At 33.7% G+C, this 26,237-nt stretch overlaps 1 protein-coding gene across 1 annotated transcript in view; it reads right to left on the reverse strand.

Annotated features, from left to right (window-relative positions):
• Positions 1-3,971: 3,971 nt before the first annotated feature.
• The window catches only part of EPHA5 (EPH receptor A5), a 324,586-nt gene continuing 302,320 nt past the window's right edge, over positions 3,972-26,237 (reverse strand). The window contains exons 15-18 of the mRNA XM_014787641.2: positions 25,408-25,557; positions 15,836-16,029; positions 12,302-12,457; positions 3,972-4,489 (exon numbers count right to left, since the gene is read on the reverse strand). Of these exons, the coding sequence (XP_014643127.2) occupies positions 4,384-4,489; positions 12,302-12,457; positions 15,836-16,029; positions 25,408-25,557 (606 nt within the window). The 3' untranslated portion in view covers positions 3,972-4,383. The remainder of the gene's footprint in view (positions 4,490-12,301; positions 12,458-15,835; positions 16,030-25,407; positions 25,558-26,237) is intronic.

Raw genomic sequence — 26,237 nt, forward strand, 5'->3', positions numbered from 1 at the left:
CTGAGGCAGGGACTTGAGCTATCCCAAGGCCTAGCACAGAGTAAGATGCACTATACAGCTGCTTCTGATCTGCCTGAAACTAAGAGATTTAATAAACATATTAACAAATGACTGAGTCTAAGTTTTATTCTGACTATTATAAATGAAATTTACACAATTTTAAATAATTAATTGTAAAACTAGAGCAGTCTAAGGATTCACAAATATGTTGACCACAAAAACCTCGACTGTTATTATAGCCCAGCCTGAATAAATATGACATATTGTGCCACCTTCAATTTTTTTCATTTACATTTAAAAGAAACAAATGACATTTGATTCCTATTGTTATAAATAGACTTTTTTTTTTTAAAGAATTGGTGTCTTCTCCTAAGCAATAATTACATGGTCATTTGAACAAGAACATTCAATCATTTATGTGTAAAAAGACTTTTTCATAAATCAACGAGAAATGAAAAGAAAGTTCTTATCTATTTCTCCTTTGATACATTACTATATAATTAACAACATAATAGAGAAAAATATTCAATGTAACCAGCTGTGCTACAGAGTGGAAAAAATGATGACTTATTCTAGTTATTAATCTCAAATAAAACTAGCATTTTGATTGTTTATTCATTATCATCATCATCATCTTATTGTACCTACTTTTTATTTACTTTGAGGTTAAACATCTGGCAGGACATAAGCAAAGACAGTTTCCTATCATACTTAGCTTCCTTTTTTCTTATTTTTAGAAAGAACAAAATGAGTCAAGAATCTTATTCTACTAGGCAGCATCATACATCTAGCAAACTTCTAACATCTGACTCAAATAGCATTTGCCATCCAATGCACAATTACAGCCAAAAATGTCTTCCACAGGTAAATATCTCTGCTTGTGCTTCTGAGAACCCACTTTAAATGGGAGAAAGAATGGTGTTAAAAAAATCTTTGACTTTCACATAGAGATTAAATAGCAGACATGCAAATACATGTGTTCAACTGACGTTAATTTTTCATTTGAAGCTTGAAATGTGAAACTATCTCTTCATCATTGCTCAATGGTTAAAACTCTTTTACAAGCTGAGTTAAGGATATTCTGTACTATTTTGGCAACTCTGAAACTAGTGCTGGCCACATTTAAGTTTAGATAGAATATTGCAATACAATTTTTACAGTAATCCTACAACTTTAGAACACTGACTTGGTGATTACAATACAAGAAATAAAAGACCATGCACATTAATTTTTTTTAAATGGGAAAATCAAGATCTTTACATTTTCACATACAATTCGTACATTTCAATAGCCAAGAAGAACAACTGAATATATGTCATTTTTACATGTGAGCAAATGGCAAGATTAGGAAACAAATTATGATTGATAAAAGTAGTAATTGAGTGACTTCAACAGGTACAAGTAAGTTGAAAATTACTCCCTGCTTGTACTTATTTTTCAAAGTTCAACACTGAGAAAGACTCATGCCCTAAAGGTACTGCTACTGATAGTTACCGTAACATTATGTATTATTTGACAAATCTATCTTATGTGCTAAAATTATTGAGCATATGTTTTATTTTTGGTTGTCTAGTGAGTGACAAAATGAACCAAAAGGATAAGAAATCACACAATCAAGATTTGTCAAACCTTGCCGTGGGTTACTGCCTCAACGCATTTCACAAGAACTGCCTCTTTTCCTTGTTCCACTTCTCACATTTATAGATGAAAGAGGCACTTCCCAATTGGTCACATATCCAGTGGTGAACAAATATTTTAGAAAGAAATTCTTTCCTCTTTTTTTTAGGGGGGGAGTACATCTTATTTGAAAGTCTCTTTATTTCTTCTAAAATCATATTGACATCCTTAGAAATTCTCAACCAGAGTGAGATATGGATGAAATCCATGTGTCTGTTTTACTTGCATCTCAGTTTGCTTTCCAGTATGAACACCAAGATTGCAAAAGAAGCAAATAAATTGGATTCAAATTAATTTGTAATGTTCTTTTGTGAAAAAGAGGAAATCTACATTGCAACTTCAAATCCTAATCAGATATACTCTATCCTGACCTCTCAATCATCTTTGAACATGTAAAGTTAGAAGACAATTTGGCAAATATTGTTTTCTGTGTAAGTAATTGTGGCTAGTCCATCAGCTCTAAAATTTATACTAGTTTCTCTTTCAAATCAATCAAGTCTATTCTTACTTTTAAGTTTTTCAATTGCTACTTTATCACTTAGGTTGGGTTATTTTTACAAAATTGAATAAAGTGCAACACAATCTCCAATTATTTTGTACAAAAGGAATTAATTTTATGTATCTTGAAATGAACAAATGCATCTTTAATAATGGTGATGCCTTCTTACTTGTGATTTTATCAAGACAATATAAAATCCACATTTGTCTACTTTCTCTAGAAATTTCACAAAATTAATAGAGTATACTTGAAGCATAGTTTGTGTGGACTCATGGTACAATATAGACCTAAAAAGGAATTATAGCCCTGATTGGACAGAATTCAATATACCATTTGAAAATTGTTTAGAGTTTCTTTTGTTTTTTTCCCTGTGTTCTTTAGCAAAGAGTTACTTTGCTGCTTAAGTGAAAGGTGGGCAGGGTAGAAAGAAGTTATTTACCAAAAGTTGATTCCTGTATGTGCTAACATTCAACTACAACAGGTGCTTGAGAAAGAGAGTATCATTAATATAATGCAGGTGTATTTGCTATGGATTTCATTTATCCAGGCTACTCTAATATACTATTGCCATTGATAATCATGAGTAAGCTATATTTTGTTTAAATGCTGTGTTCCTTGAATAATCACGTCATTCCATAATTTCTATAAAGTGTAATCCTACCAAAAATTTGGTTATTTCACCAAGCGGCTCAGTTTTGTTCAAGTTCTAATAAATGGTACAATTTGTGCCTCATAAGCCAGTCTTCACCAAGTGTGGTATATAGAACATATCTTTATCCTTAATAAGACCAATTAAATAATACTTTGGATTCATTCATCAAAATAAAATCAATTCAATGTAACTGAATATAAGACGAAATTACCAAAGGAATAAACAGCCATCAACATATAAAACTTAAGTCTTGAAGCAGAGAAAATTCTGAAGGCAAAAAAAATTATATATATTTATCGCCATTCCATTGCTGTCTTAGTATCAACATCTCTAGAGCTGGGCCACAAGGGAAATGGTTACAAAGGATTAACACTTAGGGGTAATGCTTAGTGCTATGTGCCTGGATTTAACAACATTAACAGAAGCCTGCACAGTTAAATCCTTCTACATCCTGCTGAAAATGTGCCCTTCGGTGTCAACTTTGCTTGAGAAGATATTTTCTGGGACTCAGAAAGGTGAAATTTCTCACAGGGGTGCAAGATTAATGGCTAGAAGAACTGCATTGTCACAGATATCACAAAGTGTTTTCAAAAAGCCAAAGGGGATTTAATCTTATAGACATTTCCTGTTAGTGAATAAAGAGATTTAGTAGCTTTTGGACACATGAGAGGAAAAAAAACAAGCTCATGTTCAATTTTGTTTTACTGCTTCCCTATTTCTCCTATTCACATTACACTCTGGCACACTTGTTCCTATATGTTGCTAAAATTAAAACACTATTAAAAATGCAAGCAGAATGGTAATGCACACATGTGCATGCATACACACACAAAACTCCAACTTAAACTGGTTCCTGGGTATATAGCAAATTATACAGTATATACACATTTATTACCTAATAGTTTCTAGAAGAGCAGCTAAAAGTAAATTTTATGACACAGAAAAATAAATATACACCCTGCATTGTACTTGTTCTCGATCAGGCAACATGTTTATACACTAGTTTCTATAAGTTAACGCTGTGTAACAGCATTTTAAAATTACAAATGAAGATATCTATTAAGAAATTATCTAACCATATTGCTCTTCAATACACTTATGTAGACAATTAAGACTTGAAGTAAACTTCAGTAAGTTGCAGCTTCTGTTAGCCCACAAATGGCTATAAAACTTTTCCTTTCAAGTAGATTCTTGGAAGTTTTGAAAGGGGCTGCCTTAATTCAGTCTATAAAGGTGCTATATAGAGTTATATATTTCACGTATAAAATTTTGTAGAAGTAGCAGGAAGGATTTTGTTGTAACATAAGATAACGTTTCACCTCATGTTCTTACTCCATACAGGTTATATTTGCTTCATGAAAAACGAAGACACTGAGAGGAGGGTAAGGAGATTTTAGTAAAACACTGATTATAAATTCTGTAGCTGAAACAAATGCTCCCTAAGGTTTAGAAATCACTGAGTTTTCCCTTTTTCCCCTTTTTTGTTAAAATAAATCTCAGGGCTTGTTTACAAAGTGCAGAATCATTCACTTGATGAAGTGACATTGAAATGAAGTTACAATGGCACCATCCCATTTACCAGCTGCACCTTCATTTCTTGAAGGCTGTTCATGATCTTCTTCTGGTGACCGACAAGAGTCACTCCAAGCCGCCTCAAATCCCTGCATGAAGAAAGCACACGTTGGATGTATGTATTGATTCAATTGCTAGCACACCTCAATATTCACGCTGGCAAAGAGGCAAACATTATGCAGAAACTAATTAGATTACAGTCCCAATTTAGACAGACAGGGTCCAATTTTCAAAGGCAGGCTCCAAAATTGCACCTTGAAAATCTGCTTGCAGTCAAAGAAATGTTTATAACAAGGAGTGATATATATTTGCCCTCTTTCTTGGACATCATTAGTTTGGTGGCACAGACTGGCGAAAAAACAAATTTGCACATGCTTACCAATAAATATTTAACTTCATTGAACAGTTTTGAAAATGTGGACCTACAATATGAACAAACACTTTTTTTTTTGCTCAAAGAAGTCAGCATTAAATATACTCTTAAAATCTCACAGCTAAGCAGATGAAGACAAAAGCTCTTCAAATGATTCAGTCAGTACAATCGTTGTAGGTAACAGATATCTTTAGGGAATAATCATCACTAGATCGCTCTTAGAACATTTCCAAATCTTTTATTTTTTACTTGAAACCCAAAGTACCCGAGCTTTCTTCCTTTACCAAATAACACAGGCTCTATTGGCATTTAGAGCATTCTGAAGATTACACGCTATCAGAAAGATTTTTCAATCAAGATACTTTCACCCTGTTTCTTTTAAACAAGCTTCTTATTCAAAAGAAAATTACAAATGTTTAGATTTCTAAACAAACAGCATATTATGGTGCTCAGGGCCAGTGATCATGGTTTTTAAACGTTATTTCATAGGATATTCAGGAATTCTATTCTTCTAAAGTATGTATTTGGCAAATATAATGACTCAGGTATGTTTGGCAAATGATAATATTAATTACAGGAAAAAATGAGCATTAACAATTCAAGAGTTTTAAATGACAAAACTGTTTGCCATGTTAGATTTCTTTAGATAATTACTTTATTGAACACATTATGTTAAAAGTAGAATATTTTTGCATTCAGCAAATATATTAATTTTAGATTGTCTTAGAATTCTATAGAATTGGATACAATGACATTAGAATCATTACATGTAAAATTGAATAGTTTTGAAAACTCAAGGAAATCTCTTAGTTATCAGAGGATAGAAATTAAGTAAACGGGTACTTAGGCTTTTTATGTATTAGTACTGGAAATAATTGTTTGTTTAAATAATGTCTAGGTTTCTTTTTCCTTTTATGTTTTCTTAATATCTTATGAGAGTTTTAGCAAATGGCACGTAACTAAAAAAGAAACAATTGATACTTATTGTAGACACATATCTCTATATTAGAATGTGAATATTAAACATTAACCTTAGAAATTATTATAGCTATAATAAGCCAGAGTACACTTTAACAATGATAATAATGGTAGGCACGGAAGACAGTCATCAGCAAAACTTAAAAACCAGTAAAAATTCACTTTAACACAAAATCGCTATTGTTAGTTATGAAATAGACTATAAAATAGCTAGTTACGACTAACATAAGAATAAAAGAGGCTTGAGTTGAACCTTGTCTCTTTTCAACTAAATCAGAGTTTCTCAGCCTTGCCCCTGTTAACATTATGGGCCAGATAACTGTTTGTTGTGGGGGCTCTCCCGTGCATTGTAGGATAGCTGGCAGTATTCTGGCTTCTATCTTCTAAATATCAGAAGTGCTGCACCACCCCTAGCCCTTTGTTGTGACAAGACATTGCCAAATGTCCCCTGAGTGGGAAAATCTCCCCTGGTTGAGAACCCTTGCACTAAATATGGAAATAACAGATGGCAATTAAGATGTCCTCTTCCTCTATGCTAGGTAAATATATATCCCTATGATATAGAGTTTTGTTAATCTCCTTTTATGGACGAGGAAGTAAAGCCCTAGGGAATTTAAATCACTTAGCTAGATAACACAGCCAGTGGGTAGCAGGGCTAGGCCTAACACCAGGAACATGACACCAAAGTCCCTACTCCTGTAATTTCTCATTTCTCTGAGGTACAATTTTGAGCCAAAGACTTCAAATTACATACAATGATTTATTCATCCATAAAATGAGAATTCTGTAGATATAACATCAAATATCCAAAATTCTAAAAGAAAGAAGATATTTAATGAAGGGAACTGAACACATACTTCTTTGACTAAGGCTATGGTAATCCAATCTATACTTGATGGTAGTTTCAGTTAAGGGCTTATTAGTATTCTCATGTTTCCACGTGTAACGTATGAATCATGATGAATTGTGTAGATGTGGGTAATTTGTGGGTGCTGACGAGCATACTTTGGACCTAAGTAAGGACAAAAGGGACTAAAATTTCTCAATCTGAAAACAATCAATCTCTGCAAGAGAATTTAAATAATTAGTAGTTGAAATGAAGCTTTGAAACATAAGTTTTATCATATGCTTTATAAACCCACAGGTGATTCTGACAAATCCAAGTTTGAAAGTATTGATGTAATATATATATGTAATTAAATTGCACAATTCTTACAGCTAATCCAATTATTAGGAATGAGCTTTTGAAAATAACCATTACAGTTTATTCTGAAAGACCTGAAAAAAAATTTACAAATTTTCCCACTCATACAGCATAGACTTTGTGTATACAATACCAATACCTTAATTTGAAGTGTAGGTGTATGCGTGTATGTATGCATGTGCATATTTGTGTATGTGTGTGTGTGTGTGTCTGTGTGTGTGTATGCTCTATATAAGGGATGGAACCTTGGTTGTTTTGTCTAAATGATACCAAATCACTGATTTGACATTTTTATTTCCATTGTCTTAATTTACTGTTATAATATATGTAAATATTTCATTCTCTGAAAATAGCTTGGTCACAAGAAAGACTCTGGTTCAATGCTTTGGGAATTTAAATTTTTCATGATATTTATATCATGCTAAAGAATGAATATTTTGAGGAATTGCATTTGATTAATAAGTACAGTTACAGAGTTTGTATTGGTAGGCAAATAAAATCTTTCTTCAGAACATTTTATATATCTAGATTTTAAGTTAATTTTATTAAAATTTTCCCAGTGAACTACACATAAAATTTTATTTCAAGGTCAACTTACGATCTGATTATTCCCTAAGATGCATATGGAAGGAAGGTCTGCCCACGGAAATTCTCTCTCTCTTCTCCCTCTCTCTCTACCCTCTCACATCCCCCTCTATCCCTCTTTCTATGGGAGAAATGGAGTTAGTTATAAAAACACAGCATTACATTTTATATACTGCCATAAATTAGGTGTATCTTCAATGGAGTGCTGTTGTTTTTTAAAATCTGACCTGTTGTTTTAAAAGCTGTCAAATCAATGTGCATAGGTTTAGAAAATAGCATGATTATAATGCATGCAATGTACATATACCTTTATACAATGTGATTTTCACTGAAAAAGTTGGGGAGAAATAAGGTCATTTAGGCAAGTTACAATTGTTCTCAGCAGCAAAGTAGTTTCTTAAAAAATCCCATTTAATATTTTCTGATATTACAAATGAGAATTAAAATAGTATTAGAAAAGTGTTTCTGGTAAAGGTTAAAAAACTTTATTCCAATATTGTTAAATACATTATTTTCTTTTAAGTAGTCTTGTCTCACACTTCTGTGATTTCTAATAATTCCCATTTATTCCTTAAAGTACACAGTAAATGGTTAATTTAGCAGTAATAAAATGTGAGAGAAATTTGATAAAAATTAAAGTATTTTACATTTAATGATGAAGTTGCTGCTCTATTTACAGTGATATTTGGAAATGATGCGAGGTGTGCTATTTTACTCATTTCATCTTTCTATATAGGAAATTTTATTGCTAGGCAAAGTTTTCAGTGTGTCTCCCTTATAAATATTATACTAATTTTATCATGACCACGTGTAATCTTAAGTAATACCCAAAGCCAATTCTAATAATGACAAACTATATTTCAGCATAGGTTTATCAATTTAAACATGATGAGAATAGTATTGTTACATAAAAAAGTTTGGATTTTGTCAACAAAGCATGATTAGTTTTAGAAAAGCTGCAAATATCACGAATTGCCATTGTTGTGATTACATTCCAGCATTTTTTCAAATGTTATTCCATAATATTAAACAATGGAAAACACTGATATTATGATACTAAAATGGTAGAATGGAAAATAGAGAATAACAAGAGGTGTCTAGTTGATGTTGGAGCAACTCTTGATTATTCAGTATTTAACTCATCCATCTGTGGAGGAGTCATTCCCTTACTCAGTCTCCCTTCTGCTTTACACATGTCTTAGCCACATCACTGGTCCTTAGCCCCATTAACACTGGCTGGATAGGAGAAGGGAGAAGAGACATTGATGAATATTCACTAAATTCCATTGTTCATTCTTTTTGTCATAGTTTGATCATGTACTTTTATGTTAGAATTTTTTGGTTCATTTAGAAGAATCCTGATAATCATTTATATATCTACTGTACAAGATAAATATATTTACACTTGGCAAGAGAGGATTAACCATGGCCTAGTCATGATTTTCAATGTATGAGACATTGTGAGCCTTAGGCTAGAAGTTTTAGCTTAATTACATAGAACACAGAGTATAGTAAGTACTCCTATGTGTACTTTAGCTGTATAATAAATTATGCATTATGACTTTATTGATAACTGAAGAAATCTATTTGAAGTGGTATGCACAAATTTTGGCTCTAGATTTGGGAAACTTTCATTTTAGTAGTTTAAGACCCCCATTTTAAGAAATGATAGTAACAGGCACCTCTTCAGCTTATACACAGTTGGTATAATATTTAAATTCATTGGATTTTGCTGAATTTCTGAATAATCAAAAGTTGACAGCACTGGTCTGACAAGGAGTTTAAAAAGTAGCTATAAAACTGTCCTTAACTGAAATCTTTGGATTCAATTTACAACTCACCTCCAGTTCACAATTCCCCCTGTAGACAACTCATTGCACTTACACCATGGTACAGATTGCACCATTACCACCATCACCATTGTTCTAATATGAGTACCGTACACAGAATAGCAAGGTTTAGGCATAGAGAACAGCAGACAAAAATGTCTACGGTTGAAAGCTACTTTCATTGAACACATTTTGACTCTAAGATCTCTAAGTTTTTGTTTCCTTTTCACAGTCAGCCATACATGCATGTGCTGGCAAAAAAAAATCATAAACAAAATTAAACTTTTATGAAGGAAATTTTCACCAAAGTATGTGGTTTTAAAAGATTGCAATTTTTTACTGTCTTTTTTCCTAAACTCACCATGACAACAAATTTGATGGCACAAATGATAACATGTTTTTCTAATTCAAGTATAAGGCAGTTTTATCTTTTGCTTTATATTAAGTGATTTAAATTTTTTAAGTATTTATTACAGGTATGAATGTATTCTTCCAGTTCTCAGTTTCTATTATGCCCTGGTAATGACACTGGTGATAACATTTTATTATTTTATTATAAGATTATACAGGCTCCATAAAGTTAATATTTAGATATGGGTAAAGAGCACGTGTAAAAGATCATTATCTAACTGTTTAAGAACGTGTCTTTGTCTTTATTGATAGCCCAGTTCCTTTGCCATAAGTCCTCAATAATGACTGACTTTTTTTTGGTGAAGGGCAAGCAAAATGTACAAATAATCTATCTTTTTCTTATATTCTTGACCAAACAAGTAACTGATTACTCACAGTTTTGTGAGTTATTTAACATAACATTTTGATAAATATGTTTTTACCAAATAGGGAAAATGTGATCAAAAACACAATAAACAAGAGGACATATATCTAAATGTACTGGACTCTCCAAGAAATCGGCTTTGCTGGAGTTAAGGTTTGCTGGCTCAGTTCCTAGCAAGGATTGTGTTGTTAAAGGCCCAGGAATCTGAAGCAATTGACATACGGAAACCGACATTCTCTGAACAGGAAGATCTCAGTAAGTCTCCTAATTTCACCTTACTCTTCTGGTCAGAACTAATAAATTAAAAGACAAAATATCTGAAAGGAGGCAATAAGGCAAGAGGCAGCAAGCTACCAGAGTAATAGACAGAGAGAAGAAATTAAACCAAGTAGGGAAAAACTGACCAGATAAAAATTACTGGAGAATAGAATTGAGGTGGAGAACTATCATAAGAAGACAGAAGAAGCAGTTAGGGCTTGAAAGAAAACATACAAAATGAAGAGAGTTTGGGGATAGAGGAGCAGATAGAAAGTAAAGAGAAAAGAACTAAAAGAAATTTTAAAAAGTGAAACCATAATGCTAATATATTCAACATATTTTAGGGCCCCAAAGAGATAAAGTAAAACAGAGGTAGTTAATAAAAAAAAACATTTATGATTATAACTATTCTGCGAAGGGAGAAGCAAAAAGGTAGTGGATGCAAATATACATAAGTATATGTGCTATTTTAATAAGAAAAGAGACATCGTTTAATGCAAATAATTTTATTATATATTTACAGGTAATCTGACATTGGGTAGAAGAAATACCTACAGTATCATTTTAATATAAAATGACAAATGACTTTAATAAATTAAAATGACCATTTTTACTGAAAAATTAAATAGCAATCATGTAAAAATAGTTTTAAATTATCAGTAAAATTTTCTGTTTACTATTTTAAATATAGCATAAATGAGTTCTTTGAGTGTCTAAAGAAATAATGGGCAAAGCATATGTGTCATTAAGTAGACATGATTTGGTAGTGATGGTGAGAATGAGTCAGTGAAACAAGAGAGCAAGCTGAGTGGTGATTTTTAGGTCCTTTAGTTATAGATATAAAGAAAGAAATGCTGAGAATGTGACATTAACTGGTGATAAATGATGGTACCCTGTAACCTTTTGTGTGGATAGGCAGTGAATTCAATGAATCAGAAAATGCCAGAATAATAGAAATGGTGAGACAGAACTGCTCAATGCTCATATCACATGAAGTAATGGAATAAGGACTGTGGTTTAGTGCTTTATAATGTTCTACCACGTTCTAATCCTTACAATATTTTAACCTTTGAATTTGTAGGTAATTCAAAGTAAGTTATCATTATATTCACAGGTTAAAACATTATTCATGTTAATGTCATCTAGATGGAACCACCATAACAACGGTTAATTTTCACAAATAACAAATATTAGGCTAAAATAATTACACATACAGAGTATATAATAAAATACAAACAACTTACAACCTTAAAGAATTTAATATTTAACTCTAGTGTTTTTTATTTGATAAGATTTGATAAATTTTATCTTAAACGTGCAAACAGAAAAGGGCACAATTGGTTCCACTGAGATTGTATCAAATAACAAATCAGAGGCAGGATCTACTATATCCTTGGATTGCAAGAATATAAGGTGCACCACTTAGAGATTAAATGAGATCCCTGCCTGGGAAACTTTGTGTAAGCTGTTGTTACCTGGGTATTTATCACAGCCAAAACTTAAGAATATGTTTGTTGTTATGTAGGACTAGCCACACCAATTGTGCTTACAGTTGCTTTGTCTTGTATTTACATTTGTATAACATAAGTACCAGTATAAAAACTTTGTCAAGAAAACATCTTTTCCACAACACAAAATACCAGTATTTTGCGAAGAAGCTGTTATTCCAATTATTCAAATATTCAAATGTTGTTTGAAGCAAAGAAGCAAAGATACTGGCCAGAAGTAGCATTAACCATGCAGTTGTTAACAATACAGGCTAAAAAGGAAAAGGCTTCTTTGAAAGCTGCCAAACATGGACAAAGGTTAACTGATTTCCCTTGACCTCATCCAGATTGGTTTCTGAACAAGTTTTCTCGCCCCAGCAATTATGTAAAAATTATCAGAAAAATTACTCACTCCAAGGTCACCTGAGCCACAGCGTCCATTGAACTGTATCCATTTTCCATGAAAATCTCTGTATACCGGCCCATTTTGATTGCTTCTAGCCATTCACCTACTGATCTGTAGGCCCCAGATCCCAGTGAGCCATGTTCTGCCAATAAATTAGATACTCTAAAACACATAAAACATAAATATTAAAAGTAACATCTTAACTCTTCTATAACAAATTATATTGTAATGTTAGCTCATAGTCAATGGGTCTTTGAGTGTTTATAGAGGAAAAATATACAAATGCTAACCTGAAAGAAAATAATATTTTGAAATACAGAACACAAAATCAGTCTATTTAGATTTTTTTCTATCCATAGTTAATGAGGACTTATAAAGGCTTAATAAATAAATTTTCTTAATACAGAACATTAGCTAAAAATTCCACACAGTGATTTAGATGCACTTACTTCCTACCATTGTTTTGTTTGTAAAAATAATACAGATAATGCTACGAAATATAGATATGCAAGATAATTTGTGTAATCAATTGCTTCTAGACTTTGCTAGAGAAACTCATGCTCATATAAGCTCATTTTCTAGAAAGTCTAGAAGTTTTTTATCCTTTATTTTATCCTCTAACATACGGGCACTTGTTGATTCAGCTAAGAGGAGTAGAACCTGGAAAACAAAATGTAACTCAAATACATAAGAAAACTGAATAGAATAAATCAAATCATAAGATGCTCTTAACTATACTAAACTCATACTCTTTGGTCGTTAATAATAATGATATGATAATGATGATAATCATTTCTGGAAATGTATCCTAAGGAAATAATCAGGAAAAATGGCAAAAAGTACAAGTACACTTTTTCCCTAATGAGAGAAACATCAAAACCAATTTAAATGTCCATCAATGGGAGTTTACTTAAGTAAATTCAACCATAAGATGTAAGATAAATACTTTTCTTTCTGCTCATATTCTCTGCACTTTCTCACATCCCATTTACACTTCAACTCACTCCAGTGTAATTTCTTCCAAACCAATTCTATAAAAATTGTTCTGGTTGAGGTAAGTAATGACCTCTATTTTGCCAAATAGGTGAACGTTTTCCAATCTGTAAGATGACTGACTTCTCAAACACATTCAACAACCACCATTACCACCTCCCCCTTGAAATACTACCTTATCTCAACCATTTTTGAATTACTGTTCTCTCTCTCTTGGCTTGACATTGAATCTTCTTGGCTTCTCCTGAATATCTTTTGCCTGCTACTCCTTCTTTTCCTGACTTTAAAATTTAGAGGGATCCGGGATTTGGCCCTATATCTTCGTTGCTCACACTATAACTGCACTCTATTTTAGTCAATTTTACTAATTTTCATGCTTCAAATAGCTTCTATTTTTCTCTAATTTTTACCTCCAGCCTAAGTCTCTCATATATTCATATGTTTACTTCAGGCTTCCATATTTCTCATAGGAATATCACCCCAATAATTCCTCCTGATGTGCCCCCCTTATAGTATATGATACAACAGTCCTCTCCTTCCTTGTCCTCAATCCCCTCACCATCTATCTTGGTGTGTACTATCCATTCTACTTCCAATATATTACACATCTGACCACTTCTCTTTATCTCATTTGTCACCACCTTAGCTCAAGACATCATCATGTCTTACCTGCACAACTACTCTAGCCTCCTAGTTATCCTCCTAAATTCTACTCTCACTCTTCACTCCAAACCAAAGTTGATTTTAATGTTTTTATTTTGTTCAATATCTCTCTCCCCCAATTGTGTTGCTCAATGCTGTATACTCAACACCTAGCCCACAGCATGACACAGAGTAGACACATGAGTATTTGCTGGATGAATAAATGGATATCTTGTAGTGATTTGTAGCCATTAAGCAATGGGGTCAAAGATTTATTGAAGATAGAAATACAGGAGGAAACAGTTGGAGAGTAGATCTTGAAGTTGAGATTATGAAGAGCTGCAATTTTTGGTAACAGAAAAGTCTCGAATATGACTATGAGAAGGAGAGTCCAAAGTAGATTAGAGACTAAAATCAGTGAAGGGGAAAATTTCAAGGTATTGAGAGATAGTCATACATCATCTACGTGACTACTGAAATTACCATGTTTTGTGACGTGGGTAGGAATAGGGAGAAAGAGATAACCAATTAGGAACTAACATCTTCTAGAATCAGGATTTGTAGATGATTGAATAAAGATAGGCAGAGAGTGATATAGTCTTAAGCCAAATCTGTTTAAATGAAACCTAGCAAGTTGATTCTATACATTGCACACAAGGAAATATGAAAATTCTTTGGAGATTTTTAAACTGCTCTCGAGCAATGATGATGATGCTGATATAAATTAACACAATTTAGAACATAAAAATGTTTTTTTATGATTTCCTATCTTTATGTCCATTTGTGACAACTTAACATCATTCAAATAAATAGATGAGAGAAATAATATTTTACATGACAATAAACAATTTAAAAGCAGATATTTCGGGAACAACATAAGGAATAATCACTAAGAAGATGCATTCTCCAGTTGCTACCACAGAAAGTTAATGATGCCTAAACAGAGTTTGAAGATTCATTCCTTATTTGTGTTTAAAAATGACTTTTTGCCTAGCAAACAAATGTTGTGTCAGAATCACAGAACTTATGCAACTTTATCAACAAATTGTTTCTCATTTAGTTCATGCTAATAGGCAGCCAATTCAGTTACTGACACGACACGTTTTCTTATAAAAATAGACGACTGCCTTAAGTATAGTGAAAATAACAATCTGGTAAATTTTCTAGTACAGAATCAAACGGATTTATTTTTTGAGAGGATAATTCTGTAATTTTTCAGGTTAAAGAGAAAAGCATGCTTTACAAATATGTAACATTATTTAAATGAATTCATGTGCATTCAGAAAAGTAAAAAAAAATTCTCATTTTCTCACACAAACTTTTTTCCACAAAATTACTCATTTATCAGTTTTAAGTCTTGTTCAAACTGCACAGTAAATGATTAGCCAAATATCTGTGTATAAATGGATAAGAGCAAAGGGTTCCAATAGGGGTTGTCAATGTTCATGAATTATGACAGACACTAAAATCTATTTGAAAGAAATCAAAAGCAACTATTTTTAGACATCTCTAGTTTAAAATGTATCAGTGTTTAATTGGCTTTTCCCTATTATCTTATAATCTTATTTTCTCCCATCCACATCTATGTGGGATCCAAAACACACGAAAATACATGCATTTGAATGTTTTTTTTAATGCCACTTGGACTTGACTACAGTAAAGATTTTTCTGAAACTGGCATGTTACAATATTAGATTAGGGAAAGGTACTTTTAAGTATAATTTAATCATTTTTATTTCATTCATTGTAAGAGAGCAACATTATGCATAAACTAATTCAAATAAATTAGTGTCATATAGATTCACAGGTTAACATGTGTACAAAAATGATTGAATTGATTTAATATTTGTGGCACCAATCTGAATTAGCTACATTCAGGAAAATCTCTCAGGTCTGGCCTTGTACCTGCTCGATGCATTAACCAGCGTCTTCAAGCTACTTGGGTTACGTATCAGCTTGTCCAACATGCTGACGATTTCATCAAACTTGGGCCTGCTATTCCGTTCCTTCTGCCAGCAATCCAGCATTAACTGGTAAAGAGCAGCAGGGCAGTCCATGGGGCTTGGCAGACGGTAGCCTTCCTCAACTGCTTTAATCACCTGTGTAGAGCAAAACAGAACCATTCCCAAGAAACAAATTTAGTAGAGAATAGTTTCAGAAATTTCCCATTAACCAACTATCATCCTTTCTTATTCTTACTCTTGCAATGATGATCAGCATCACTATCTCTAAAATCCCCCACTACTTCCATTTACTGCAAAATAAAACAACATAAAGAAATAAATATACTATTACAATAGAAAAAGATAAGCTTTCTTCATATATTATAAAGAAAATAAACGGTAATCATTTTTACCCAAAATCTTGATGAAGGGTGATTTGCAAAGTTAATTGACATAAAAATAAACAGTTCATGTTTTATTTATCCTTGCATTCTGGAATCAAATAGAGATTAAATTTTCTAGTGATTTCTCTGAAAAGTTAATGTTTTTTTAATGAAAAATTATGTGCAGAACCACATTTTTTAAAGTAATAGAACTTCAATTTTACTTCAAAAGAGACTTTTGGATGGTAAATGTTGGATAAGTCAAAGGCTAAATTAGCATAACTGTCTCATGTATCATTTAATAATGTCAAAGTCTGGCTGTTTATTATCGTCTACTGATTTCTGTCAGGAATTTGGAATAACTGTATAGTAGCACCGGAATTAGAAACATCACTGATGTTAAATGTAACCACACATATAAGTATCAGCCTAATTGTGATATTGTTTTATTAAAAACATTTGTAATGTTGCTGCCGCTGTCAACTCCAGAAGAGATCTATTTATGCTACTGAATATAATAATACAGATTTTATTCAATTATTAAAAAGCAAATATTTAATTGATACCAAAACCCAATAATAATGAATATACTTCTCAAGATCCTATTACGAATATTTCCTTAAAAATTAAACATAGCTACATTTTTCCACAAAGACCTTAGATTTGATCTGACACATGTAAAAAAATATAATGATTATAATAGGAAGTTTACAAAGATGATTTTGAATGATTGGAAAGAAACCAGTCTCTCTATGATAAAGGAAATGGCATCTAAACAAGACTAGTGGCAGATGGAAAGAAGATGAAATGGCAGATTTAAGGGACGTTTATGACATAGGAGTAGAGGGGGTAGGAGAGAAAGTAGTTGAGATAAAACAAGTTCAAGCCCATCACACTAGATGTTGCTGCTGTTAACTCTAGGCAAGCACATATATGGGGGTAGAGGACGTTGACAGGTATAATTTGGGGCTTGTTTTATTTGAGGTGAGTGGGAAACACTCATATGCAATTTGCAGGAATCTGGCTAGAGCACAAGAGCTATTTGGGCTGATAATATAAATGTGAGGGTCATAAGCACTTGGTCGAAGCTTGAAGTGGGGTGTAGTTTATATCTCCCTGAGAAGGGCATAAAATAAAGGTTCCTGAGAAGCATCAATAGTTAAGTTCAGGCAGAGAAATAAAAAGTACTCAAGGACTCTAAAAATGAATGGTTAGATAAATAATTGAATAACTGTGAACAAAATACCTAAGAGTCACCTACCACCTTAGTTAACAACTCAAAAAACATATAAAAAATTAAAAGGCAAATCACAGTAAAAAATATTATAAAAACTATAACATATGGTTAACATATCTATTGTATTAAAAGCTTATGCATATTGAAAAATAAAATAATAAGACAAGAGATAAATGAGAAATAGATATTAATCAAAAATTTATAAAAGAAAAATATAAAAATGCTAAATAAATTTGTAGAAAATATTTATTCTCACTAATAATAAAATAAATGCATAGTGAAAGAATAAAGTACCATTTGCACACATATGCTAATGGAAGTTCATTTATTTATTAATTTGCTTATTATAAGACTCCTCATTGCTGATAAAGACAGTGGTTATTCTCTTTAATAACATACGTGAACTAAAATTAAATGTCTTAATACAGTTTATATCATGAAATATTTACCTATGCAGTGAAAACAGTGATTCTTATTTACTTAGAACCTGATTTATTTCATAATGTGCTTTTTCCCAAAGTTGCTACCAATTAGTTCTATTTTCTTCGTTAACACCTATTTTAAATATTGTCTTTCCTCCATTGAGCAGCTAGTCTTTTTATGTGACTCTGAAATGAATAAATTAAACCAATTCCTTAGTTTTAAAGGAATTTAATAAATTATTTGATCTGAGAAGTTATTTCCAGAATATATTACTTAATCAGTTTTATTTTCAGATAAATTTATATATAGAACTATAATATATACCCTGTCTCTAAGTTAACTTTGAACTTGACCCAGGTAATTACGTCATTGAATTTAATTCTAAATTCATCTTTGGAATTTATCTTTAAAACAGATTTAGACCTGAACTTTAGATTTTATATTTAGACATTTTGGAATAATTTTTTTTTCATTTTTACCTATTATTTCCTTCATAGTTTTGGGGAATAATGAAAGGCAGTAGTATTCTAGTGGTTTGTGAAATGCTGGAAACCTACCAAAGTGCAATTTAGGCTGTTCATTTTACCAGACAATTTATAATGTATAATAACCAAATGACTCAAAATCTCAATTGACTTTGTTATTACGATTACATTTGTTAATCTGGGTGGTTGAGATGAACAAAGGAAAGAAAAGGGAAAAAAATAAAAAGACAACCAAAGTTTTATAGACAACCTGGCACCATTTCAGATGTGCTATATCTGAAATATTATCATAAGCTCTGCATTTTCTTGGCATTGACATGTAAATCAATAGTCTGAACACAATTTAAAGAATGCTGTCTCTCCTTCCAATACTTAAAACTGCAACACTGAGCACCCAATAGGCATTATTCACTTGGCGGAAAGTTGACTCTATTGGGCCCTTTCCATCACGTAAGGGTCAGTGGGTTCATCTTTTCAGGTATATATACCTATTCTGAGTATAGTTTGCTTTTGCTGCCCACAGAGCCTCAACCAGCATTACGTGGTTGGAATGCTTGATCCACAAAGATGGAACCCCACCTAGCATACCACCCAACAAAGTTACTCACTTCATAGTGAAGCCTGTGTGAGAGTGTCACACACTCAATGATGTGAGTGTGTAAATATTTCACAACTAGCTCTTTCTGTGGGGGAAACAGATTTATAACATTTTCTTATTTATGTGATATAAATACTCCCTCCATGTCAATTGTAAGCTACCAACATAATCTCATTCAGGTAGAATTGTTCTGAAAATTCACTAGCTGGTATGAACCGGTTCCAGGAACCACTACACATAGCTCACCATACAGAAGGAACGAGCCTCATAGAATGCTGGAAGGCCTTTTAAAGGCACAGTTGAAGCACCAACTTGGAGGCAACACTCTGAAAGGAGTTGGTGCCATTAGTCAGGATGCTGTATACATATTAAATCAGAAACTTCTACATTGTGCTTCATTCCCAACGACTCGTGCCAGCGCCAGGGGGCACAACAAGGGTTCCATCAAACTAACAGTTATGGCCGCCACCAGGGCACTTTGGACTACTTGTGCCCAAGTTCAAGCAGAAGAAACGGTGGGTCACCATGATGGCAAAGGTAATAGATATTGAGCAGCAGGAGGCATTTGAGTGCTTTCACACAGTTGGGACAAGGAGAAATACATGTGGACCTAAGATGATACACTTGGGGCTCTCTTGTTACTCCTTTATAACAACTGTGGCCTAAAAATGCTTACCCTGTGAATGAAGGATTGATTCAGACTACCAGTTAAGCCATGGTCTGCCAAGTCTATAGACGAGGGAATTCAGAATGGACAGTGGAGGAGGGAGAGGCTAAGGACCAGGTAAGATCCCGAGATCAACTGAAGCTATAGGGGCTGCACTTCAGTCCATAACCTGCCTCTTCTGAGTTCCCCCTCAGGAATAAAAGCCCGCAGAACCATGGAACAGATGCTCCCTGAACCTGGTTGGAGAAGTAGGTCTGTACCGCCAAAGGGGTGGAATATGGCAACCATGGAAATTTGTCTCTCAGATCTTTACCTTCAGGGATGGTAACTGACCAACAATCCCTAACCCTAAACCCTCTAAAATCCGTCATCACATTCACACCAAGGCCATGCTTTGCGTAGGTTACTCCCAGTCAATTATTGAGTATAACAGTGATAATAAGATAGGCTTATTCCTATGACAGGCAACGTTGGCTTGAGAACTCCCTGGCAGCATTGTCAACTTCTCTTAGAACTGGACTTCAGCATGCAGTATACGTATTACAGTGCAAGTACCTGTATCACATCTGACATCTCTCCCAGCCTCCCCTCATCCCTCCACGTTTTTCTTTACAAGCATTTCCCCTTAATGATACTAATGTGGATCTAATTCCACCTTGGCATCGGCTTCTTGGAGAATCTAGACTAACCCAAACATTATATCATAGGGACAATGGGGCAAATTACATGTATATTATCTACACTTATTTTTACCATACATCTGCAAGACAGGAATTTTTATTACACATATTACAAATGAAACACTTGAGATTCCAGAAGGTTAAGTAATGCCTGTGTTTACACAACTAAGAAGTAGCAGTGGTAAGATTCACATATATGTCTCTCTGGCAAGCAAACCTGTGATCTTTCCTTTTTTTTTTTTGTGAGGAACATCAGCCCTGAGCTAATATCCATGCCAATCCGCCTCTTTTTGCTGAGGAAGACCGGCCCTGAGCTAACATCTATTGCCAATCCTCCTCCGTTTTTTGTTTTTCCCTTTTTCTCACCAAAGTCCCAGTAGATAGTTGTATGTCATAGTTGCACATCCTTCTGGTTGCTGTATGTGGGATGCCACCTCAGCGTGGCTGGATAAGCGGTGCGTTGGCGCACGCCCAGGATCCGAACCAGGGCCGCCAGTACAGAGTGTCTGCACTTAACTGCTAAGCCACGGGGCCGGCTCCCCCTGTGATGTTTCTATCCTGGTGCTAAGTTGCACCATTGGAATTAGAAATAATTACCTCCCAAGAAAATAATTTGGAAGAGGTATGGCTCCTACCACACGGAGTCAGATTTCTTGTACCAGAAGAAAAATTAATATCTGGAATTAAAATGAGCTGTTTTGAAAGATAGTGCATGATTCATCACAGGACATGTGAAAATATAGGCTGGATGACTGAGTGGCAGAAAGTTTGTAGGGGGAATTTGAGCATCAGCTGTGTGTTTTGATGAATTAAGCTCTATGTAGTGTGTGAGTGCCTACATTGCCAGGTATTTACTTGAAATCTCACATATGAGTCACTTTATTACTGTGAGATATGAAGCTCCCCATAAGTGACTAGAATTTAAGAACATATCCCTGGAAATAATCTCAGATACCATAGAAATAGTTCCAGATATACCCATTTTTTCTAGGATTTCTATCCTGTTTCCAATAGTTATTAAAGATATGTCTTTTTCTTAGCACATCAATATTAGATCAGTAGAGTTCCAGAGATTAAAGAGATCTTGGAAATCCTCTATTCATGTCCATTCCCTTTATAATCATTGTAACTGACTAACAGTTATAGAATCCAAGATAACTGGCTTTCAGTTCAAGATTTTTGTTTTTTGTCATTGCTAAATAGCAAGGTACAGTAATTTTGGACTGAAGTATTGATATTTCTACATGTATCGCTTTTTCTAAAGAGGTAAGAATTGCCATGAGGTAACTAGTCCCTAATATAATTATTTGCATCCAAGGGCAGCATTATCCTTAGAAGACCAATATTATCTTAGAAGACCAATATTTGTTTGTCCAATACACTCATTTTAGACATTATTACACTGAAGCTACGAAGTTGAATAATTTGCGTACTGTCAAATCTTGGTAATTTGCAGTATTTGCATGAGAACTAAACTCTTCATACTTTAGTTAATTACTACATGCTGCATGTTACCATAAAATATTCTTTTCATTTTACCATAAAATATTCCAGCAATATAATATATATGTATAACATATCATATCATTCTGTCCCATCAGAAATTAAAACAAAGAATAAAAAGAGGGAGAGAGGCACACCCAGTACAAAATGGGTTGACATTCTTTTGGATTCAAATATTCCTGCTACCTTATAGGTAAGATCTAGACCAACAGAAATAGTAATAGAAAACTGTCAAAAAAAAAAAAAAAAGGACAAAGTAATTCTAACACGAGAAGATTGAAAAACAGATTACTTAAATGAGTTTTTAAAACATTTTGTAATCCACGTGCTTAGTATAATCTATGTATTTATACACTTCTCAATAAATACAAGAGAAAGACACTGTCACTAAATATAAAAATGCAATAAAATCTCTTTTTATTTTGGTTTCTATTTTAAGTTCTGAAAAATGTTGACATTTAAAATGTTTGCTCTCGATAAAGAAGCTTTTACTGATTATAGGATATTATCTTAGTTTCCTAAACTTCAATCAGAGTTCATGGTCTGGTTTTTACCTAAAATCATCCAAGTCATTCTAATTTTTATTATGTGTTGTTATGGTTTTTCTCTGTGATGACAGAGGCAAACCTAAATCAAAAGAAACCTACTGCAGCATTCTGTCCTCCTGACACAGCAGAAGGTCTCCTCTAAGAGACTTAGATTATTCTGCATGTCTTGGTACTGTAACAATTTCATGGTGGCAAAGCCCTTTCAGAATCAGATAGTACCTGGAATGTAGAGATAATGGGATATATCATTCAAAACTGCCAAATCAGTACTTCTTCTTTGCTCTCTGAGAATTTTTTTCCAAAGAGATATTCAGTGATCACGACCTTCAAATATAGTAGATCTATCATGTTTCTTGGATACAGATTTGGATAGAAATTGAGACATATGAAACTTAGTGCTATATCTAGAAACTAAATGCCACTGATCGTGAACTTGCTGAGGAAATATAAAACATATATTGGACACTCTATTAGGGGCAGACATTTTAGAAAGATCTATAATTGTATAATCATTTTCTGTAAACCTCATTTAGATTCTTGGAAAACCCAAAGCCAAGATAGTAGTTTTTATTTTTGTAACTTCCCAAAAATATTATATCAGCACTCTCTTGTATTTTTCGAAATAGTCTGAAATAAAGTTATCTGGAAGAGTATCAAGACTCTCAAATGGCTGAAATCAGGAAAAAATTTGTCCCAAATCCTTCACAACTCCCTGTTTCTATGTCCTTCTCCATGTAACTTTATGTTGTCCACTGAAATGAGCCTTGAGAGAAGTTAGAAGCCAAACCATGCATTGCCCTGTAGCTCAAGCTAGTATTTGGCATTTATCTGGAGAATAGAAAGTAGCAAATACGTCTGGTCTTCGTCTAGACTAGATCAATCCAGAGTAATCATTATATATTGAATTGAATATTTTATATTCAATTAGAAGACTGATCTAGGATCACTGGTTGAAAATGAGAGGGAGGAATTAGACATTGATTCAATTGGAGACAGTGTGGTGGTGAAGTACAAAAATTTTGGAGAACCAGGTTGCAATTTTTGGTATAACTTTTATTATTTTTGTGATCTTAAGTCATTTAATCTCTTTAAGGTTCAGTTTCTTAACTGAAAAATAGGAATAATAATAACATGTCTCTGACGGGTTGTTAAATATATAACAAGAGTTCAACGATACTTTTACCATAGTCCTGCCCCTAAAATCATAAAGTTGAAGATAATAGATACTATGTTCCCTCAAATTTAGAGAAACATAAATCAGCACCCTTTGCCTAAGCCAAGTGAGTGAGGCACAAAGAAAAGAAATGGTAGCAATTTTAGATGACTACAAGAAGGGGAGACCACTGTCTTGCTGTATGCTTGTTGAGAGGCAGGAATCCATCAGCCCAATTTACTACTGCTTTCTGAGACGAATGCTATGCAATATTTCTTAGGAAAGCCAAAGTGTGACCCTGGCTTCTCACCTGGGGAAATTTAAAGAAAGCAGGCTGGCTGGGGCAGCCTGTAATAGTATCCAAAAGAGGGAACACTGGTAGAGCATCCAACAAGAATGTGTTTCCCTTTGGTGAAGTGGACGTGTGTAAGGGGCAGTAAGAGACTCTGAGGTGGGGAGTAGGCGACAAGTGAGAGAACTGTGGGAAGTCAGTCAGAGTACATCCTTCTCTCTAGGGACTTTGCAGAGAGGAGGCCTTCATCAAGGGTCTTTGAAAGAGCTCATACATATATCTCACTAGGGAGCTAATGTTTGGGGGTCTGACCCACAGGAGGCAACAACAAACCAACATTATACAAACAATCCTGCCCCTTCTTTTCTACTTTTCCATCCAGAAAAAAACCTGAAAAATCTAATACAGACTTTAGCAGAAGAGGAGGAGCAAAAATCTGACCATTCTTCCTTCCCAATCTAGTTCCCGAGGGTCAGGCTGGCCCTGCAATTGTGGAAAACACTTTGAAATGGATATAGCATTGACTTTGATTTAGAATGGACTTGAATTTTTATATCTGAAAGTGAGTCTTAATTACTGGCATGGGACTGTTGTTTCAACAAAATGAGGCTGGAGAACTACAGTACCCATCTAATAACCAACCTCTGAAGGCCTAGGAGGGAGAGATTTTACAGAGCACGGATGAAAGAAATAATTGGAGGAAAAAAATAAATGTTTTAAATCAGCATGATATTGAGTTAAGACTTCAATATACTGGTTTTATAAAGTGATGTGCTATTAGTTGGTAAAACACTTAAAACAGTGCATGGCACCTAGTAAGGGCTCAATAAATGTTAGCTTTTATAATTGCTTATTTGAAGGAAGGATATCAAATTTCAATGTGATCTGAAATGGAAAGGGCTGTATCTTTGGAAAATTACAAAAGCAAAGACCAAAGAGCCGTGTATCAGGCATCATATAGTAAACATTCTGAACTTGAATAGAAGATTCTTTCATGGTTCCTTTAATTCTAGGATTCTGTTATTCCAAGCATGAATTATTTTTACATGTGGGAAAAAATCTGTTTTTTTCCCAAATTAAACAGACAATACAACTCTTCCCATATTTTTTAATTTAAAGACACATAGATTATTCCTTTTTATCCTCCAAGAGCATCCTCTATTAAATCAATATCATTCATCCTTTTGGTTTGGAGCATTAGCTGCCTTTATCAAATGCAAATCATAAAAACTTGCCTGTCAGTATTCATTCTTTGATGGCTCTTTCTTCATCTTTGAAAATGATACTGACAAGAAATGAGTGAAACATCACTATAGTACAGCTAGAACTGTCTGACAAGGGACTGAGTTTCTATATAACAGTAACTTACTTTCCTTTGTAGTAACTCATTTTGAGCTTCTGCATAAAGGATGTTTCAACAACAATAAAACAGATCAGAGGGTGAGCAAAGTGTTTTATTTTTTTAAGCAACTGTCATTTTCAGAAATGAAAAATCTTATAAGTCCCCTGACTCAGAGAGCAAAGCATTTCATTCCAGACTTGAGGGGGAGTAGCTCCATACTTACATCTTGATTGGTCATCTCCCAGTAGGGTCTCTCTCCGTAAGACACAACCTCCCACATCACGATTCCATAGCTCCAGACGTCACTGGCAGAGGTAAACTTTCGGAAAGCTATAGCTTCTGGGGCCGTCCATCTGATTGGAATTTTGCCTCCCTAAAATTGAAAAAGAATAAAAAAATTCCCACATACTTCAAATGTATCTAGGGACGTTGCTGTCTCACTGGGAAGATCTAGAAAGAGATGTAGCATTTTTAAGTGAATCTGTCTGACAGCATGCAGTCTCTTCACATATCTCAGCCCATAAGCACTTGTAGGCTGACTACTAATTGGCTGTCCGGAAGCTTTCTAGTTTAAATTCTGTTTGACTACTGGAACACACACAGGACCCACATCTCAATTACAGTATCAGGATGGCAGCTCTAAGTGGGGAAAGCAGGCAGTCAAGCAAATCAATAAGGTGTACTTTCATGACTTTCTAGCAGAGAGTACAGGACTCAAACTCCTGGGGTGTTTTTGTTTTTTTTCTTTAACATAGGAATTGTAAATGGAAAGTCTTGGTTGCTGAATGCAACTCTGAGAAGTTTAACAGTTATCAAGACAAGCATGAAATCAGATATGTTAAAAACTTAGTTATACTTTCCCCCAACATTGTGCAATTTCATTTAGACTTGATTTCTCTTATTGTCCGTTGGTAGATTTTTGTGTTGGTTCAGTTAGATTGTTTTTTTTTTTTAAATCTAAGATGTAGGTATCTCATTTAATTCAACCAAATTAAAAATTACTGAAATTAGTTTATAGGGAAAAACGTAGAACATTATCAAGTTTGGAGTTTT

The sequence above is a fragment of the Ceratotherium simum genome, chromosome 8 (assembly GCF_057802395.1).
Source record: "Ceratotherium simum simum isolate JZ-2026a chromosome 8, ASM5780239v1, whole genome shotgun sequence".
Taxonomy (NCBI): domain Eukaryota; kingdom Metazoa; phylum Chordata; class Mammalia; order Perissodactyla; family Rhinocerotidae; genus Ceratotherium; species Ceratotherium simum.